This window comes from Triturus cristatus, chromosome 3_1, assembly GCF_964204655.1.
Source record: "Triturus cristatus chromosome 3_1, aTriCri1.1, whole genome shotgun sequence".
Classification (NCBI taxonomy): domain Eukaryota; kingdom Metazoa; phylum Chordata; class Amphibia; order Caudata; family Salamandridae; genus Triturus; species Triturus cristatus.
In genome coordinates this window covers 726086093-726103265 of record NC_140583.1, presented here as the reverse complement: position 1 = coordinate 726103265, position 17173 = coordinate 726086093, and the positions used below count along the sequence as shown (strand labels likewise).

The window sequence follows — 17173 nt, the reverse complement described above, 5'->3', positions numbered from 1 at the left end:
ATACGTTTCGGCTTACATCTTGAACCGGAATATAGATATATATATATATCGGTTCAAGATGTAAGCCGAAATGCATATGTGTTGGGTGTGGCACCATATTAGTCATGCAATAAAAAAAAGTTGATGAATTAGGTAAGCGGATTTACCGGTATCCTGGACTGCTTCATGGAGTGAGTGCAGCTGGACCTTTGAAAAGGAGCGGTCATGTGGAGAAATATAGATAGATAACACAGAGGGACTTACAGCCAGCTGTCTTTTTTCATTGGTCTGTTATTGTGCCATTCACATTTGGCTTCCACCCTTATCAGTGTACAGCAAGGACCAGCCAAATTCAGCCTCTGGCTGTCTTGCACTCTGAGTCATAAAATGTTTTTCTCTTTTATATCCGCCTAAAAAAAGTGCTCTTCAGCATATATTTTGCCCCCCCCCACCGATATACTTGCAATAAATTCTAGATAAAAATGAGCAGTCGCACCAACTTGCCAACATGATACCAACTGGTCTAATATATTAATAGTAATCTTGAAAAGAGTGGTCAAAGGTCAGACTGCGGCATCATTGATTTCAGGGCTCGGTAAGAGGTTGATACAACATCACAGACCTTCCTGGAAAGAGCCGAGCGCCAAAGGACTGTGATACGTAAGCTTTGACCTATTGTCTGCTCCTGTCCATCTGTATAACAAGACTATTTTTTAACATTATATTTGATCTAGTATTTGTACCCATCGCCATGTGTCAAGCAAAATGTATTTCTCTGCAATCCACCAGAGTTTGTCCGATCTTCTCTTGTGCATTGACATTTTACATGATATTACAGTTTTAATTCCAACAGTATGCCCAGCACCGGGGAGACAGACTGTGTCGAGCGGAGCCACCATTGCATGTCAGTCACATATTATTTTATCTGAATTCTTTTCTTGCAGTCAGTAATTTGCGGCCTGTGCGATCCTTCAGAGGAAAACTGCTGCCAACGACATTTGGCAACATGTAGAATTGAAGAGTCAGACGTTTGAAAGGTTGAGGCTTTAGTGTGCAGGTGTTAGAACTGGGGTTTCTGGTTGTCAGAGTATGCACTCTGTACAAACAGGAACCACCACTCTAGTCAGGGTAAGCTAGATGAACATTAAAAGATAACCTGTGCTCACCCTCCAGTAGCTTGGCACAGAGCAGTAAGGCTTATCTAAAGGGGCAATGTGTAAAGTATTTGTACAAAATAAAAACACACACACACACTCCTCCTCCTATTCTTCTGTCTATTCCTCTTCCTCCTCTTCAGTAGATAATAATGTTATCAGTAAATCTGGACCAAGATGACAAAAATCCAATTAGTAGAACCAAAGTTATGAATTTTTGAAGATCAAATCAAAAATCTAGTACTTGGAGTCAAATAGAGCTTAGGGGGGTCACTTAAATGCACGCTGGACCGGGGTAAATTCAAAGTTCAGGACTCACGCTGGTCTCGCTGAAAAAGTACCTCAGATGGAGCAGATGTCGAAGACTCGATGTGTCAGTTCCATTCCAAGTAGGCGATGAAGGCTTCATCGACGAACCCTTTTATGATGCAGACACTGCGTCGTCATCGAGCCGCATGGCAGTCTTTACTCTGCCAGAGTTCTTCACATATCCAATAGTGTATTGTCTTGGCAAGGTCGGAGGCTCAGTACTTATACCCAGTTGTGCCTTTGAAATGGGGGTGGCTTCAAAGCAGGCCCTTAAAGTGCACAGGTCCCCCTTTCTTCCAAGCCCAGGCTCCAGACTATCAGTAGGAGGTAGTGAGCCCTTTATGTGGGAAACAGGACACTGCCTATTCAGGTGTGTCAGATCTCCTCTCTCTTCCTGCCCAGGAAGAGCTATCAGAATGCAGGTGAATGCAGCTGAGTTCTCTGTCACACCCAACATTCCTGTGTTTGTGGTTCTATAGAGGGAATACACAAATTGTAGCTGTTACCCACCTAAGATGTGTATTGAAGACCGGCTGCACGCACACAGAGCAGTAAGAGCAGAGAAATGTCCACTTTCTAAAAGTGCCATTTCTAAAACAGTAATGTTATATCCAACTTTACCATTACAAGAGGATTTATCATTGCCATTCCAAAGATATAACACATAATACAGCTACTCCTTTCTGAATATGAAGAACAGCTTAAAAATGTTTTAAGGAATTCCTAATGCTAGCCTATGAGAGGAGTTGGCCTCATAGTAGTGAAAAACAAATTTAGCTGTTTGTCACTAGCAGTACATATAAAACTTAAAAGTACGTGCCTTTTATTTACACAGCACGCTGCCCTTACGGCTACCTAGGGCTTAACTCAGGGGTGACTTATGTGTAATAAAAGGGGAGTTTAAGGCTTTTCAAATTGTTTTAAATGTCAAGTATAACACAAACCTTGCAATGGCAGGCTGGAGTCAAGTTTGAAAGGCTACTTGTGTGGGTGGCACTACCAGTGGATGGCACAACCAGTGCTGTAAGTTCACTAGTAGCATTTAGATTACAGGCCCTGGGTACATTGTATACCACTTTACATGGGACTTATAAGTAAACTAAATATGCCGATTGGGTACACACCAATGTCACCATATTTGGCGAGACGCAGCAGTGCTAAAGTGCTCAGAGTCCTAAATCCAACAAAAAGAAGGTAAAAAAATGGGAAGGCAAAACGTTTGGGTGACCCTCCAGAGGGCCATTTTCCAACATGATGCATCTGTAGAATTTGTTTTCCAGATTCAGATGAAGTAGTATGAATAGGGTCGCAACCTTTCTGAGAGAAAAATAGCGGCCATTTCTTTGTTTTTAGATTCTGGAATGCGCCAGGACTTGCACTTCTGTGTTCCTTTTTAACACGGCCATTCTGACTCTGCTGTAATGAGAATTTATGATTAGTTTGGATAGCTCTATACTTATTTTGAAGTGATTTCTTTTTGTATTGTTGTTTAAACTATATATTTCACATGGGGAATATACAGGATTTTACTGATTTCCCAGTGTTTTTACTGGCTGTGACTTAAAACTACAGGACATGCCGGCAAAATACCTGGCAGGTGGCAACCAAAGTATGCTAAATGCCTGCTCACCTCGTGCAGGAAGTGTTTTATCGACCTAGCCTGTCAGTGGTGAGTGCCATGGCTATAATTGGTAAATGTTTGAGCTAAATAAGGCTGTATGTGCCCGTTCAGGCCTTCTAGGATGAAGTGGCTTTAGCCGCTTCCACCAAATGAGTAAGGGTTTTTAGGTATTTAATAAAACCCTGGAGTCCTAACCTATGAAAGCAAACGGGCATCAGCTTACTTAAGCGTGACCCTTTAATCAAACTCATTTATGTTTTCAAAGGTTACTTTCCAGCCACCTTCAAAAGGCTACGCCTTTCTATTGGGGAATCAAGGTAATAAAATGTTTCACCGTGGTGTTAAATGTAAATCCAGAAGGGCGGAATCTATTTCAGATTTTCAGGATAGCACTTGAATGTATAAACAAAAAAAGGTAGTTATTACAGCATCAGCAACAAAAAAACCAAAAAAAGCCCACAGAGCAATGATGTTTACGCTTGCATGTGATATTGCGTAATGGAATCCTTTGTGTGATGATGCCTTGGCAACCCGAGAATGATTATATATTCATGTGCATGCATCACTATGCATATACATACATGTCAAGACCCAGAGGAGGCCATATTTGTACTTTTTAATTTATTTAACATTCCAAGATAGCGTATGCCCATCTGGTAAATTACAAAATAAAAGGTGCTCATAAGAGCACTATTTAAAAGGAGTGACCAGGAAAAGAAACAGAAAAAAACATTAAAAAAAGCGCAAGGGGTGAGAGCATGGCAGCAATTAAGGAGCGTGGGAACAAGTAAACTCCACTGAGCAGCGGTAGCGAAGGAGACCAGAGGGGCAAGGAAAAAAAGGTGTTGGGTGTTGTGAGGGAGGGGGGGGGGGGGTTGAGGGGAAAAAAGCTACAAAAAAAAGTTGAACAGGAGCTCGGATTTGAGTATGAAGCCACAAACAGAAAGTAAGAAAATAAATACACACCAAGAGTTCAGATACAAAACAAGCATTGGCATAGCCAATAAGGTCTCGCCTTTGGGACCTTATGTGTTTAGCCGGAACTTTGGCTATGTTGTAGAGCATTGTGGCGGCTGTGCATTATATTGAAGTTATAATAAAAAGTGTTAAGCTCTTCATTAGTGCAGATTGACAAGCAAACTGTCGCCAGTATTAATAAAAGGTGTTTAGTAACCATGTACAGAAACAATGGGCAGGCTGGTGTAGAACTCATATTCAGTTGAAGTGTAAACAGAACATGGCAAGACATCCTCTCTCCGCCAGCCGATGCTCGGGATTCGTGGAGTCTGGTGTCACAACAGCCACCCTTGCGCCTCGTGTGAGACAGAACTGTGGTCACTAGGTTGGTGTGAACGCACCATAGTGATAATAACCGATGAGCAAGGAAAGCGATTCTAAATGTCACAGAGAAGAGGAAAAATAAAGCGATAAACAAGGTGGGGTACTCAAATGCGCTAGGACAGAATTTGCAAAAACATGCAAGATATCACTGCTAGAAGTGACGTTACAAAATAAAGCAAGAGGTGGCATCAAAAGAGAGAGAAGCAAAGGAAGAGAGACGGCTTCCATGCCCCATCAAGCAACTCAACATCCCTGGACAAGTGCAAAAGGCACTGGGACTTAAAACCACACACATTTATGTTGGCCCGCTTAACAAAGTTAAAATATCGGTATTGATGGAAAGAGGGAAGTCTCAAGAAGAAAACTGTAAAAGGAACAAGTGTCCACAGTGGCGAGCATGGGTGAGGTGGCCATGCATGTGATGTGGTTTAAGCAAACCTTAATGGGTGAAGGAGAATCAACAGTTACTACAGAGATGGTGAACTTAGGAGGTTTGGGGGAAAGGGCGCTATTGAACAAATGAGTCACCCGATGAAAGGAGAGGAGTCCGAGGGTATCTGCCCGGTTAACATGCTGTACTCTATGGACGTTCTCTACTGGGCTCGGGCTTTAGTGCCCCACCTCCCCCTGCGCGTTACCTTCAAAGTTTAAGGCGGGCTTCATCTCCAGCCTGCGTGGCCGCGCCTCGGGTGCTTCTGGAGGCCAAGAATCCCCGGAACTGCCAGAGGCTAGAGCGGGGCAGTGCTGCGAGCCATACATGTCAGGCGGGCCGGGGTATTCCTGCACTCACCTCCCCGTTCTGCTTCCCGCACTCACTCACGTTCGGTCTACAGCAAGCCTTGTGGGCCACGTCACGGCGAGTAGGCAGACACAGCTGGGTCACGTGACAGCAGGAGCACGACACTCACCGGCTTGGAGTCATTCCGCCTTATGCTGGAAGTCGACTGACCAGACATTGCCTGGCCTTACATCGGCGGCGGAATGTATGGCACTTAAAATGAATACTAAAAGAAAGTACAAAAATCTGAATGAACAGAGATTGAGGGACAGGACGGAACATACAACTTGCGGTCACTGACCTAGTAGGCGAACACTGCCAAGGCACCTCCGGTCTCCCGCCCCTCCTCTGTGTACACGCTGTTGCTGCATCACTGAACGGGGGTGGGGCAAAGGGAGAGCTGCTGACGTCATGGTATTTTATATAATGCTAATCCTATGCCAGAGCAGAGGGCAGGAAGAGTTCCCACGAAGCATCGGATGTTGCGCTTCCCAGCACGTCCAACTCTTGAACGCGAAAGTGATTCTCAGTACACTTTAGGCTGCGCAGTGAAAGAACAGCACAAGGCGGTGCAACCGTGGAGTTTGAACAGTCAAGAGAGAATTAAACAAGCCCGGGAGTGGTGCACGTGCTTGTGCCCGCCGCTGCAGGCGAAAAATCAGCGCTGACCCCCATCGCGCCTTCTGTTTCCAATTAACGTGAACGTGATAATTAGAAACAGATGGCATTGATGCTCGCTCCCGAGCACCCTAGGCCAGGGAACAAAGAAGGCAGGAAAATCACCCACCTTGGACCAATTGCGTGCTGTCTTTTTAAGAAAGACGCATGCACAGGCCAATTGCGGGTTAATGAAAAAAAAAAGCACGAGCGTGTGTTCTGAGTTCAAAAGCCCTTACTAAATGCCTCGCAGAGCAACGCATGTGCACTGGCTCAGGCGAGACCTAAAAAGGTAGGTCCCTGATGGGGGACCATGGAAAAATACAAGTTATCCAAACAAAAGGATTGCAAGGAAGTGTGGGCCAAACACAAGAAGAGTAAGGAGAGCCATTGTATCGAATAAGAAGTCTACGAATTGGTATTTTGAACAATATGTTTTCAACAATAGACATCTAAACCTAAAAATGAGATGTAGTCTAAGCCTAAAAATGAGAAAAAAATACCATAATGAGCAATAGAAAAGGACACTGTCAGTTATTACCTATATCAATCAAAGCTTTATTTCGACATGTGATGTCATAAAAGGTTATTACCTATATTTAACATAGCCACTCTAAACAATTTTTTCTAAGCATTTATGCCCCAGAATCAAAGCGGTACAAAAGGGGGTGGTGATGGACGGCAGTGGTAGAAAATGTGGAGATGCATTTCTTTTTCAAAAAGCGCACTCTATTTATATTCAATTGTTCCAAATAAAATCTCTTAACTTTATAAAATTGTTAAGGTATCATTTTAAATAAAAACATTGTCAGGTATCTACAGTGTTGATTATAAAGAAATGAAACCGAAGGGGTTAACCACAAATGAATGTATGCAGCTGATAACACACAGTGCCCTGGCTGGCCCTTTGCAGAGGATTATGTGCATGCCTGGATCTTGATGCAAGTTGTGCGTAAGCCATTTCTTAAAGGAGAAGTGCACTTTTAAACCTCAATGAGTTTAAGCCAGTCTCAGAATCATGTGCCAATCTAGATGAAGTGTCACTTTAGAAACAGTAATGTCAATCAAAGAATGTATCTTAGTCCATGTGATAATTGCAGCCTGATCCATGTGATAATTACAGCCTGATCAAATTTCAAATGAAAATATATCATTGATTTCAAATTTGATCAGCAGGAGAGTGGCGAGAACAGAGTTTGAGCGCCATTTTTAGGTGTAAGGGTTGGCAACTGCTATACAAGACAGGCCTGCTCAAGTTCTGTATCCATGACTTTATCTTGTCTTTCTTGCTGTAGGATGAACTCCTGAATCCTCATGCAGCTTCCTGCACCTGTGCCGCCTGCTGTGATGACCTCTCTGTGGTAAGTTGTCTCTTTTTGGTCACCAGCTATGGTCGGAACTATGCTCCTGTAGTTTATTGGTTACCCGATTTTTCTACTGTCAGAGCACATGAATGTTAGGGCATAGCTGAAAGATGACGCACAACACTTCATACAACCTCCTAATAAATTAATACATTCATGTTCTCCACTTCCTGTACTGTCTTCCTGGAGTTACCATACCAAGCTTACATTTGGGGTCAGAATAGTCTTGTGTAAGCAGGAAACATGATTCCATGGCTAACTTTCTTGCCTGTAATCTCCGTTGGCTAGTACACTATCCTATCTGATTGTATAAAGCGAGCAGGCAGGGATGATCCATTTTCTCCTCATCTAGGCTTATTGCATCATATGATTGACTAGTGCATAATTCTTTGACGGAGGCAGGTTTGCCGAGACCAAAGGACGCTGTTTAGCGTTTAATCCAGCAGCACTTGTGAATCTGTGCCACACTTTGATTACCACCACACCTCAGATTACATCTCTGCTCATCATTCCCAGATGGCTATCTGCACAGTTGCTCAAGAACCACTTCTGAGTTCAATTAAGAACAAGCAAACCCACACTTTCCTTCAAACATTTTTTTAGGGAAACAATGCAGCTTTTTGGTATACTCATTTAACAGTTCCAATTCCACTTTAAGTTTTTGCTCTCTCACTTGTTGTTTTCGTCATTTTATTCCCACTTTTTCATATCTTGTCTGGCTCTCTATCAAATCTTAACAGTGACAAAGTTTGTGTTTTGCCCCCCCGAATACATGTGCTGTACACCAATGGCACCTAACTTTCCTGTACAAAAATGGTGAATGGCACAAGAAGGGCAGTCGCCTGAAAGTTAAATGTCATACGTGGCTGTAGAGTTTACCCCACCCTTATGTGACAGAACTATATGGATTCAGAGAGTATCATTGCGCTCAGGCTGCAGTAATACATGGCAGAGAAAGGTGCCTCGGCAATGTAGAAAGACACGTTTTATATATTTGCTGCATCACTCTTAAAGTGGGCCATGAGGGACATCAAGGATATATGCTTAATACATTAAATGTGGTAATACATTAAATTAGGCATACTACAAATGGCAATAACATGCAGTCACAGTGATCAAATATTCAAAAGCTGCTTTCACCATGTAGGTAAAGCTGTATTTTGCAGGAACAGGCCAAGTTATGAAGAAAATTCTTATTTCGTATCTGCGTGTGGGAATTGATCAAAAACTGATTGAACAAATATTTTTTTACTTAGTTTCTTAAACCTAATTAAATTGTGAAAGTAGATTTTTGATAACTTTAATGGAAATGTAACTTTAAGAAAGTGTACGCTGCTTGAGAATAAATAGATTTAGAAACAGTTTGTCTCTCCATATCCTATATTGACCTGTTAACAATTGCACTTCTGATGGACAGTAGTTTGGATTCTCTCAGCAGGACAGCAGGGGTGTTGGCAGCAAATAGTCACTTAGCAGGAATTAGCCATCTGGTATGTGAGAACACAGCTAGAAAAGAAACACAGCTTTCACTGTTTTTCCTTTGACATGAAAATGCCAAAAGGGACAGAAAACAATTGCTACTATTCATTTTCAGTTCCACCTCAGACGGTTGAGCTCTATAGTCAGTAGGAGAGAAAACCAGTGGCAACTGTCTTGGCTTGCCCCCTTCTCTAACAAAGGTCATCTGAATTGAAAGTGAGAGTTCCAAACTCATCCTCAAAGAACTAAGAAATCGCACTGTCTTAATGCAGAAACAAATTGGTGTGCAAATGATAAAATGAGAGAGTGAAAATCCCTAATCATAGGTTCGCGAGATCGCCCCCATCTGTTCCTGAGTTCTTTCTTAAATGAGCATCATCCGAACCGGGAACTGAAATCATTCCACCCACAGTTAATAGTGCCTCAACTTCTGATCAACATGATACTCCCGTCTCCGTAGCAAATGAGAGTGCCTATCCACCCAAAGACCCACCAAATGCAGGGGGCAGCAATTCACTGCCCCCTGTTATCACACTCAAGCAACCCACAGTTACAGGGAACGCACTCTCACTCGCTCCTCCTTTGGACTTCACGTTGCCTGATACAGACAGAAGCCCGTTAATTCATACAGTCAGGAATAAGTTTGCAAAAGAGACACAAGAGCTTTTCAATAGCACACCTAGTAGTGGCCCTGAGTCAATGGAGTATTTCTCCAGCATGCCTGATTTTCCCTAAAGCACTTCCCTTCATCCTCTGGGGGATTATGTTTATCTCTCTGAAGACTTGCAGGCCCTCTAAAGAATCCTTGAATCTATCTTCACGCTCCTAGAAAAAACAACGTCCAGTCCGGATCACAGTCTCGAAAATCAAACAGAAATTCTAAAATCGTTAATAAAGCATAATGGTGCATTCATGAAAAGAAAGAAAACCTACAAACCAGGGAGAATATGCTCTAATTGAGAAAATTAGAAAGAAAAGAGGTCTACTATTTATGTAATCTATTCTGAGGTGTTTCAGAAGTTCTGGCACTGCCTTAGACCTCAGTCTCTTGTCCCTGGTTATCCTATATTTAGTTAGCACAAACATTCCTAGTCTAATGAAAACCATCTGGAAGTACAGATCTGTATTGAAGGAATTTCAATTATTCCATCAAAAGTGACAGGAACTATCAAATCAAGGAAAGGTTCAAAAGAAAACAAGTAACACTCGCAAAATTACTAAAAAAAAAAGATCCCATCGCATATCTTGATCCACAAGTTGAAACAAATGACACACCAAAAAACAATGTTAAATTATGCAAGGCCTCCCTTCCGCTAAAACTAGAAGAGGGAGCCCAGGTGTTAACCCACTCCAATATTAAAAAAGTGACACATGTTGAGCTAAATCCACATGCTACCGAATTCAACAGTGCACACATATTGCTCGAGGGAACTTCTACTATACGTGCTGCTTGTGCTACTAATTTTAGCTGCGAGCCACTGAAGGCAGATATTCTCCACTTAGGATTCCTTCTTCTTGCTTACCAGTCATAGAGGTCACAGATCTCTACTCTAAACGTTAAAGCCCTCTAAACGAACAAAGGAGAGCCACTCTGTCTCTTCAAATAGGAGTTCAAGTCAAGAACCCGCAATCAAGTTGAATCATATGCCTTCTTCCTCCCACACTTCCACAAGTCTTTCCAATGGGGGATTTGCCAACTCTCTCATTATATAAGTTGACCACGAAGGAAGACAAATCAGACCCAATATTCAATCTGCATTCGATTCCAAAGCTGGCTACAGATTCTAGACTTGGCTTTATAGCATGTTTAATGAAAACAACTTGAACCAACTTTCCAAACTTCCTTTATAGTGATAAATAATTGATAGGTTTGTGGAATTTAGAAAGGTTGCGTGATGAAAAACTCAATACACTAACACATTTAAACCAGTCCATTGTCTGCCTACAAGAGACCTGGTCTTCTACCAAATTTACTGCAGACGGTTACTGTGTAATTGATATTCCTGCACAGACGGAAAAAGAAACGGCACACAAGAGGCGGTCTTTCTATCCTACTCCCAGTAGACTACTTGAAATTGTGTCTCTCCAATGTAAAAATGTACAATGTTCAAGAATCAGTATGCCAAGGATATATAATTCTTATGCAAAAGTTCCCTTTCTGGTCAATTTTTATATTCCCCCAGGCTCACAATACAATTCACTTCTGGTCCAGATTTTTGATCAAATTGAATACATTTTGGAATGGGGGTGGGCAGAACTCGCAGATTTAACGCCGCGGAATTCAGCAGAGTTACAGAAAACTCCACGAGATTACATGGAATTCCGCCAGTGGGTGAAAAATATGCAGCTTGCTCTGCATTTAGTGCCAGTAGCGTAAGCAGCGCCAAAAATGAGCACGAGTAGCACCATGCATTGTGCAAGAGCGCGCTGCCATTCCAGTTGATTTTTCTGCCGCTTGATATAAAATCTACTTGAGCGGCTTCAAATCTACCTGAACGGCAGCCCTCAGATTGCAACCACTCGTGAACGCTGGAGACCACCCGTAATAGGGGACGCCAGATCTTGCCCACGCTTGCCATCTTCTATATTCTAGAGCTGCGAGGGAGGTGGTGACTGGCAGAATTTGGACTGAACTCTGAGTTAAAGAGTAATGCAGACTGGTCAACATTCCTCCAATTCCACAGGCGGAACATAACATTCCGCCCACCCCTAACTACAATGTGAATACAACTCTTGCATAATATTGTGGGGCAATTTTAATGGCATATATTTCAAATGCAGCATTAAACACACATAAAAATAAGGAATTCTATGAAGTTTGGAACATTCCTGATTTTCCCTTCTAAAAACAAGGCAGCTAAACATGAAAGATTGCATCTCGACTTACTTTCCAGCATCAATGGGGTGATTCTAAATAGGAGAATTGAAAGGGACATCCTGACATCTTTTACAATAAGAGATGTTTCTGGTTTCTCAATAATTAATCAAGGCAGTGGCCATGCGATCATTCACTCAATGCTTGATTTACAGATTCAACAAAATTCAAACTGGTCACTAAATGCCAGTAATGACACTGTAACAGTTGATTAAAACCAAGATAAAATTTTCTAGGATCCTTGCATTATCTCTAGCAAGAGCATCATTATCACCTCTCTTTGGTATCACAGCATAGCAGGAACAGCAAATCTCATCCATGGCTTTGAGGATAGAATGTATGCAGCTGTTCATAGGATACAGAGACTTAGTAAACCACTAAGGAAGAAGGCAAATACACAAAAAGATCCCAGGGATGGAAAACTTTTCCTCAAGATTAATAAATTATTGCAACAACTATTCATCGAATCCTCTGCATTTAGGGGGAAAGAAATCCTAATTGTATGGAAAAGAAGAGACCCATTTGTTCTGACTTTGAAAGAAAAACAGAAGACTAAAATTGGTTTGGTTTACTACAAGCTGCACTAAAGAAGCTATTTTGTAATCTTATCGCAAAGTCTAATAGAACTAAGCAATTCCCGTCTCTAATCTCAATTTCAGATTTGGAGTGGATTAACTGCTTTTCTATACTCTATGCTGAAATTGCTGACAAAGATATATCTGAGGTGCTACTATTTTCCTCACAAGCTTGAAACGTTCACCTCAAAACCTCTGTTAGCTAAGCAGATCGAGGTACATTTAAATAGAGCAGGATCTTCTGCAGCCCTGGGCCCAGATATGATTCTGGTAAATGGCCTGAAGGAGGATCCCGCAGCTTGAAGCACATTTCTAGCTCCTCTTTTTACATATTACTATGAAAAAGGGCAAATCCCGTATTCCTGGACTGGGGGTATAGTTGTCCCAATGCACAAAAAAGGCACCCTCTCCATACCAAGTAACTACTGTCAAATTGCCCTTCTCAGCCCCATAGGAAAGATATGTGCAACTAGTATTCTGGAGCATGTAGTAGAGTGGGTCTACGAAATAGGCGTCATCCCCTATTTCCAGGCCAGCTTCAGACCTCAACTTTCAGTGACAGACAATATCGCTGTTGTTCAAATCCTCATTAACAAATACGTTGTGTCAAAATCGCAAACATTATACGTTGTTTTTGTTGATTTTTCGACAGGGTAGACAGACCACTTCTCTTGAAGAAAATTATCTGACTGGGAATATCCTCTAATTTATTAAGATTGATCATCACTTTGCACTCATTCACTTGGTGTAAGCTAATTGAAACAGGGCTGCATATTACATCCTCTTCATTTTGTCAGTCTATCTTCGTGATCTACCAGTCCAATTTTCAAACATAATGAATTTTCCTCCTAGTATTGCTTCTCAAGACCTGCATGTTTTGTTGAATGCAGATGATGTTGTGATCTTTGATCTCACTCCAGTAAGTCTACAACGTAACTTGGATGCTTCAAATGAGTATGCTGATGAAAATAAATATTGGAAAGACTGAAGTGATACCTTCCAGAGGACAAAAATGAGTGTTGCTCTTTTAATTGGCTTCTTGGCACAACTCCTTTAGAGAGCGTAAAAATGTATACATACTTGGGTCTTTCCACAGAATTTAGAAAATAAGTCTCATTTATCACACGCAGGGGATAAGGTTTTAGCCCATATTGACACTTTGAATACATTTTAGAATTCCTCTGGAAAACACAATTTAAAGTTTATTTTAGAAATGTATAAGATTAAAATCCTGCCTATCTTATGTTATGCACTTGAGTATATCCCCCTCTACAAATGGTCATCTTTAAACTTTTATGAAGGGAAGATTCTTCGTAAATGTCTTCCTCTAGGTCAAGCACTCCCTGTACAAGCATTGCTCCTTACTAATCTATTATCCCTAGCTATGGCAAATTTGGCTAGGTGGGCCTAAAATTTAACACATGTATCTAACGGCACTCTGAGAGCTTTAAAGCATGCACAAAAGATTACACTTTTAATGCAATTCTCAAGATAGCTTTATCACAGCTACAGTGTTCAACAGCTCCTCTGCAGTTGTGGAATCCTGCCGAACCTAAGCTATTTTTGAAAAATGCAACTCAGAGGCTCAGTTATTCAAGTGATACCACCCACTGTTTCTCCTTTAAAATATATAAACCCGTCCCTGAAATTATCGCCTTTAAACAGATTCAAACATATCTACTTAAGACTTTATCACAGTGTCAGAAAAACAATACTTATGCTTACATTGGGCATTTTGCCTTTGAAAATTAATAAAGGTCAGGTGCGAGTATTTGTGATCTTTATCTCAGTGGGGCAAAAGACCTAAGGCATGCACTTTATATTTGTCCCAATGCTGTTGTTGTTGAAGCTATGAAATGGTATATGCTTCAATTGTACTTCAAATGTAAGTTAACAAAAGTGGACAAAGTGATTGATCTGGCAAAAGTCCCCACAAATTAATTTGTATGTTATAATCTGTCTACATTTTTCAGAGCCTTTTTAGAACAATTTTAAGTGTCAAAGGAGTGGTAAAAGATCTACGGAGCATGCTGTTAATTTCCTTAAAAACAGATGTTGTTGCAAGGAAAATTATATCGCTCCACTTTGTTTTAATTGTAATAGGACAACAGTAGTTATATTGCTTGTATTTTAGTAATGTTCTTATTTGATTATATGTAAAATCTTTTAATTAGTCTTTTTACCTCCTTTTTTAATTCATATATATTATCTAGCGTGACTAGTAAACAGTTTTAAAATAATTGTTATTGTTTATCTCAAAAGAGGTCTTAACTGAAACTTGAACTTGAAACTTGGCATTTTGTACCTTTTGACGCTATTCCTACTTAGATCTTTAAAAACTCATATCTCCTGTTCCCCTTATTGGATTTTTGTTATTATGATTATTATATTTTACTAAATGTTTCTAGTTTGGGTTGGGATATTTATTGTTTTGCATTTTGACTCTATTAGCTTTTTGATACTGCATAAATACTTTACACATTGCCCTAAGTTAAGCCTTTCTGTGGTATGTCATAGTTACCAGGCGGTTCAGCTCAGGTTCTTTTAGTAACTTTGATGGTTCACCCTGACAAGGGTTGTGATTATTCCTGAAGGTGGGTAGTTACCCTCCCCAGGTAATAAACCAATTTCTTATACTGGGTCTACTATGGACTTCTCTGGAAGAACAAGGCTGTCTGACTGACAACATAGCACAATGAGCGTGTGCACGTTTTATGGGGGCGTGCGGTTCACCATGGATGCACTACAGACCTGCCATCCACCATTACCTACACGGAGCATGATAATTACCATCCAAGAACCATGGACTCAAGGTGAGTAATGGTACAGACGCTAATATTGCAGTGGCAAGATGGGATAACATCCTTTTTGCTAGGGGACTGCCGCACAATATGCTGAAATCACAGACCAGTTGAGGTTCAATGAGGCTCTAAATCTGGGACTGTAAATATAAAGGTGCTTTTGAACATGCACTGGGGCTGCATGCTGACACACCTCAAAGACTGATGGGTGCAGCACCCCCCATTGCACAACCTGCACTTGCAGATACTAGATTGTTAATCACAGTCCAAGATGCTGGTAGGTTGGCAAATTGGCAGGTCTGGGAAACAAGCCGAGCCTGTATCACCTCCAGAGAGTTTACAAGTAACATCATACAGCGGGGGCTATATCTGACTTAAACTGACTATTGCTTACTGCACAAGTAGATGTTGAAAAATTACCAGAAATAGAGCAAACTGTCTTTTGATGGCAGAAAGAATCATAAAATGTTCAGCAACATGACAGGGGCACAAAACACCCATTCGCCACCGATAGCAATGGGAAGACACTTCTCTCTGAGATGTGGAAAGAGTGTGAAATATTGATAACAATAATGACACCCTAACCATCAAAATGGACCAAATAAAGGAGTGCTTCGATACACATGCATCTAGATTCGACACAACAGAACATAGAATATCAGATCTAGAAATATGGGAAGAAGTCTTGCCCCTTATCAAAGCAAAGAATAAGGATTTGGAAACACATTTGCTCTGCTATAAAATATAAATAGTTGTCCTGCCAGAGCTGTGTGACATAGCTAAAGTTGAGATTGTTGAGGAAACACTGATAAATTTGACAGATACCCTGTCTCTGACACATTCACTATTGAGAGTGTCCATAGCTCTCTGATGAAAACACCAACTACTGGTGCTCTAGCCCATCCTGTGTTTTCCAGATTCTTAAACTACAGGAACACAGCGCTCTATCTCACCAAAGAGAAGAGCAAACCGGACAATCATGAGAACATTGGCCCTATTTTCTGACTTTGCAACCAATATACAGGCGGCAAGGAAGTGCCATTTTAGAAGTTAAGTGATTGCTGGATGCTGCAGTTGTTAAATGTTCTACCATTCGGAAATTGAAATATTAGTCTTAAGAATAAAAATTATTTCTTCAAACAAATCTGAAGAAGCAGCTTAATTCTTTACAAAGAACTTTGACAAAGGGAAGCAAAATGAAGCTCCACACTCCCCAATATGACACCTTAATGCCCCGGATGCAAGAGAATCTACTAGCAATAGACTGGCATACTGTAGGTTACAGGTTGAGATGAATGAGACTGGTTGTCTGGAATACCCTTTTGTGAAGACTAAACATTACTGTCCTATTAGCAGAAGTTGATGCGCCTACCCACTGGTAATACGAAGCCTCCATAGGCACGTAATGGTAACCCACTAACTGAATGGACACTAGTTATATTACCAGATGTTGAGCTGTTGGTGGTTGGCTAATTGTCATGTTCCCATGTTTTTCTCCTAGGTTTTTTTTGTTTTTTATAGTAATTTCCCATCGTCCATCTCCACAGAATCACTGCATTACCCAAAATACATTTGTACAGGAAGTGATATCACTGTTTCCTACCAAAACCAGCTTTAAAAGAAGAAGCCAAGCAAGGGGACTTCAATGCCTGCCATCTTCCTCCACATGAAGCTACAGCACTAGTTTCCTGTTGCAAAATCTAGAAGAAAAAAAAAGAAGCTAGGCAACAAAATTTCCTTCCCTATCATCCATCTCCAGAGGACGGGACATCACTGCATTTCCCAGCATCCATCTGTATGGGAAGTGACTTCACAAGTTTCCCCGTAACAATATCTTTAAAAGAAGAAGCCAGCCAAGCAGATTTAATTCCTCAAAAACCATCCCCATGGAAAGTAACATCACTGCCTTTTCCCAGCAACCTTCTGTATCTTTAAAAGCAGATGCTAGGCAAGCATACTACATTCCCCATCATCCATCGATTAATGAAATAACATAATTGGTTTCCAACCAAAACCATCATCCATCTCCACAGGAAATCACATCACTGCTTTTCCTGGCATCCATCTGTCCAGGAAGTAACGTCCCTTCCTGCCTCCTCCCCACTTCAATCAGCTCCTCGGAGTGTCCTGCCACCTGGACATATCCAGCAAAGGGCGAACACAGACAAGGACATTGTGTGGTTGAACCTGTTAGGGTACTCCTGTTCCAGTGAAACTTACAAGAAAAAATATAATCATGT

At 41.2% G+C, this 17173-nt stretch overlaps 1 protein-coding gene across 7 annotated transcripts in view; it reads left to right on the top strand.

The window, feature by feature from the left end:
• The window catches only part of DEAF1 (DEAF1 transcription factor), a 357225-nt gene that overhangs the window by 163144 nt on the left and 176908 nt on the right, over positions 1-17173 (top strand). For all 7 annotated transcript variants that reach the window (XM_085644850.1, XM_085644849.1, XM_085644848.1 and 4 more), the window contains one exon: positions 7135-7200. In XM_085644850.1, the coding sequence (XP_085500976.1) occupies positions 7135-7200 (66 nt within the window). The remainder of the gene's footprint in view (positions 1-7134; positions 7201-17173) is intronic.